Raw genomic sequence first — 4,240 nt, forward strand, 5'->3', positions numbered from 1 at the left:
GAAATGTAAATCCAAAGTCAAGATGGGCAAGATCCGAATCGAGAGGCATGCCGATATCGATGAAAAAGTCACCGTAACAAGAAGGACAAAGTCCCAACAAGAATGCAAAATGATCAAGCAATTCGTACAAGTGGGCGATTTAGCGAAAGTTGTGCAACACTTGAGATAACAACCATACCATGATATAAGATGAAGAGTAAGGAAACAACCCATCAAGGTACTTCAAAAATTCCAGAAAACAAAGACATTCCAAGTTCAAGTTTATACACAAACCTAGGCATTTTACCACACCACAAGTTCTACCACAACTCGAGGAGTTCAAATCGTCTACGCCATAGACCAACCAAAGTCCACTTCGTCAAACAATTCCTCTTAGCTTGTAAAAGAGCATATATACCTTAAATACACAATCAAATATTCACTTAAGTTCAAAAGTCTCAGCACATCGAAACTAAACATGAAATCAGTGAAAATCAGCCTAAACTATCAAAACAGGAATTCTGGACAGCACTACTGCCCTGTACTGTCGCTCAGTTTCAAAGGGGTAAGTGGAAAAAATAGACTTTGTGGCCTTAATGAAAGTTGTAGATATATGTCTTAGGGTATTATAGAAATTCGAATCACTCCTATATCAATTTCGTACAAAGAGATATGCCAAAATACTAACAGCAGTACATGTAGGTTTTGAAAACGAAAATCTGGGCAGCACCTGCCCTGCACTTCTTCGCCCCTTTTCGAGTGAATACAGGAAACACTGGGTTTTAGGGCCTGAATTAAAGTTTTAGGTCTATGAACTATCTTTCTAGAACATCTTCAAGCACTTAAAACTAAGCTTTATACAAGGAGTTATGCCAAAAACACTAACAGCAGTCCAATCCAAAAACGGGTTTGTAACTTACCTCAATCGTGTGGAGTTGTTTGGGGATCAACCAAGGCAAATCTTGATGATTGATTTAGTAGGTGAATGTTATGAGAGGAGAGAAGTTTTTGGTCTTCTTTTTCTAGAGAAAAACGAAATTATAGAGGTAGGGGAAATAAGAGACAAGGGATATATATCTTACTTGATAAGAATGGAAAACAAATAATAAAATAATTGTATCTTCCTTGATAAGAATGAAAGAAAATAATAAAATAAAAAGGTTTCACACTTTTATAAATATCTAATCCTTTTAATAAATTTAATAAGATAATCATAGTAAGAGTAGTTTATATAACTACACCATAACACTTCAAGCAAGTTTCAAATGTCGTCAAGTTCACATTCGGGGAGTGCGAAGTAAAACATACCCTTACTATCAAGGTATGGTCAATCCAAAAATTCAAGAGCGAGTTAAAAATAAAATAAAATTGGGGTGTTACAACTCTCCCCCCCCCCCCCCCCCCCCCTTAAGAAATTTCGTCCAGAAATTTACCTTATACTAGCCTCAAAACAGCTGTGGATATTGAATTCACATATCCTCTTCTCACTCCCAGGTAGCTTCTTTGCCAGAATGATTTCTCCAAAGGACTTTTACTTATGGGATTTTCTTGTTTCTAAGCTCTTTTGTCTCATGCGCCAAGATTTGGATAGGTTCCTCTTCATATGTCAAGTCAGGGCTGACCTCAATGGATTCAACTGGAAGGACATGAGATGGATCTGAGCGATATCTTCTAAGTATAGAAACATGGAAGACATTGTGGATTCTATCTAACTCCGGTGGAAGAGCTAATTTATACGCAACTGGACCAACCCTCTCAAGTACTTCATATGGTCCAATAAATCGAGGACTAAGTTTTCCTTTTTGGCCAAATCTCATAATCTTCTTCCATGGAGAAACCTTTAAAAATACTTTATCTCCCACTTGATGCTCAATTTCACGCCTTTTAAGATTAGCATAAGTCTTTTGTCTATCCGAAGCAATTTTTAGACGATTCTTGATGACTTTAACTTTATCCTCAGTTTGTTACACAATCTCAAGACCAACCAATTTTCTTTCACCAACTTCACTCCAACAAAGGGGAGTTCTAAAATTTCTGCCCTATAAGGCTTCGTAGGGAGGCATGCCAATACTTGATTAGTAGCTATTATTGTAGGCGAACTCTATCAAGGCTAGGTGTCTGTCCCAACTACCCTCAAATTCCATAATGCAAGCTCAAAGCATGTCTTCCAAGATTTGAATCACCCTCTCGGACTGGCCGTCTGTCTGAGGATGGAAAGAAGTACTAAAGTTCAACCTAAGTGCCCAAAGCTTCTTGCAAGCTAGTCCAGAATCTGGATGTAAACCTTGGGTCTCGGTCAGCTACAATAGAAACAGGAACACCATGTAGCCTCACAATCTCATTAACATACAATTCCGCTAAACGTTCAAGTGGGTAGTCCATTCTGATGGCCAAGAAATGGGCACTTTTGGTTAGCCTATCAACTATAACCCAAATTGCATCATGATTTCTTTGAGTGCGTGGAAGCCCAGAAACAAATTCTATAGTTATTCTTTCCCATTTCCATTCAGGTATCGACAAAGGTTGTAACAAACCAGTTGGGACTTGATGCTCGGCCTTTATCTGTTGACAAACTAAGCATCTAGAAATAAATTCCGCAATGTCCTTCTTCATACCATTCCCTCAGTAGTGTTCTTTGATGGTTTGGTACATTTTAGTACCCCCAGGGTGCATTGCATATGGTGAAGTATTTGCTTCATTCAAAATTTCTTTTCTCAAGTTGTCATCTTTAGGGACACATAACCTATTTTGATAAAGTAGAACACCATCCTCCCTCAATTTAAAATCAAGCTTTTCTCCAGTTTGAACTTCTTTGATCAATTTCACAAGCTTCTCATCTAACTTCTGTGCTTCTTTCACCTGCTCAAGTAGAACTGGCTTGACTTGCAAACTAGCAGCAATAGAGCCATCAGAATTAAATGCAAGACAAGAATTCATGGCTCTTAATTTAAGAAACAAAGGCAAATAACTTAGAGATAAACTAGTAAAGGCTTTGCGACGTAGAGCATCTGCCACTACATTGGCTTTACCCGGATAATAATCAATCATGCAGTCATAATCTTTAATGAGTTCAAGTCATCTACGTTGTCTCAAATTCAACTCTTTCTGTGTAGCCAAGTACTTCAAACTCTTGTGATCAGTAAATATGTGACACTTTTCGCCATATAAGTAATGCCTCCAAATTTTCAAAGTAAACACTTTGGCAGCGAGCTCAAGGTCATGAGTAGGATAATTCAATTCATGTGGTTTCAATTTTCGAGAGGTATACGCAACCACTTTCCCCTCCTGCATCAGGGCACAACCCAAACCATGATGAGAAGCATCACTATATATCACATACTCTTTCCCTTCAGTTGGTAGAGTAAGTATAGAAGCTTGTGTCAATAAAGATTTGAGCTTTTCAAAGCTCTCTTGGCATTTTTCATCCCATACGAACTTGACATCCATCCTCAAGAGTTTAGTCAAAGGAGAGGCTATAATGGAGAAGCCTTTGACAAACCTTCTATAGTATCCCGCTAAACCCAAGAAACTCCTTACTTCAGTTGGACTTTTACGTGGTTTCCATTCAACAATAGCTTGAATCTTACTAGGATCCACCTTCACACCTTCAGCCGACACAATATGTCCATGAAAATCCACTTCACCAAGCCAAAATTCATATTTGGAAAGCTTAGCATAAAGCTTTTTGTCTTGCAAAATTTGCAAAACAATTCGAAGATGCTTTCCATGATCTTCACTATTCTTGGAATATATTAAGATATCATCTATAAAGACCACCACAAATTGATCAAGATAAGGCTTAAACACGCGATTCATCAGATCCATGAATGCCGCAGGAGCATTCGTAAGCACGAATGGCATCACCAAAAATTCATAATGGCCATATCGAGTCCTAAAGGAAGTTTTAGGGACATCTTGTTCCCTTACCCGCAGTTGGTAATACCCAGACCTCAAGTCAATTTTTGAGAACAAACTAGCACCTTTTAACTGGTCAAATAAATTGTCACGACCCGACTAGGGGTCGCGACGGGTACCCAGGGCTGACCACTGAGCACCCCTTACTTCCTCACTCATCAGAGTCATTCTACCTTTCTTTACCGTTTAGTAGAACCTAGTCGTATAATAACCAAATTCAATATAAGCTGATGCATACAAAAATATGTGACTAACTTACATATGTACCTATGCCTCTAAAGGCTAACAAAATAATGTGCACAAATATGCCATAGTCATGTAGTGAGACCATCTACCCCACACTGGG

The 4,240-nt window shown here is 38.5% G+C and overlaps 1 protein-coding gene across 1 annotated transcript; it reads right to left on the reverse strand.

The window, feature by feature from the left end:
• Nucleotides 1-3,311: 3,311 nt before the first annotated feature.
• On the reverse strand, nucleotides 3,312-3,804 carry LOC132611947 (uncharacterized mitochondrial protein AtMg00860-like). Its single transcript, XM_060326303.1, has 2 exons — nucleotides 3,412-3,804; nucleotides 3,312-3,326 (listed from the first exon to the last, which is right to left on the reverse strand). The coding sequence occupies exons 1-2, from the start codon at nucleotides 3,802-3,804 to the stop codon at nucleotides 3,312-3,314; spliced, it is 408 nt and encodes a 135-aa protein (XP_060182286.1).
• Nucleotides 3,805-4,240: the final 436 nt, after the last annotated feature.

This window comes from Lycium barbarum, chromosome 9 (assembly GCF_019175385.1).
Source record: "Lycium barbarum isolate Lr01 chromosome 9, ASM1917538v2, whole genome shotgun sequence".
Classification (NCBI taxonomy): domain Eukaryota; kingdom Viridiplantae; phylum Streptophyta; class Magnoliopsida; order Solanales; family Solanaceae; genus Lycium; species Lycium barbarum.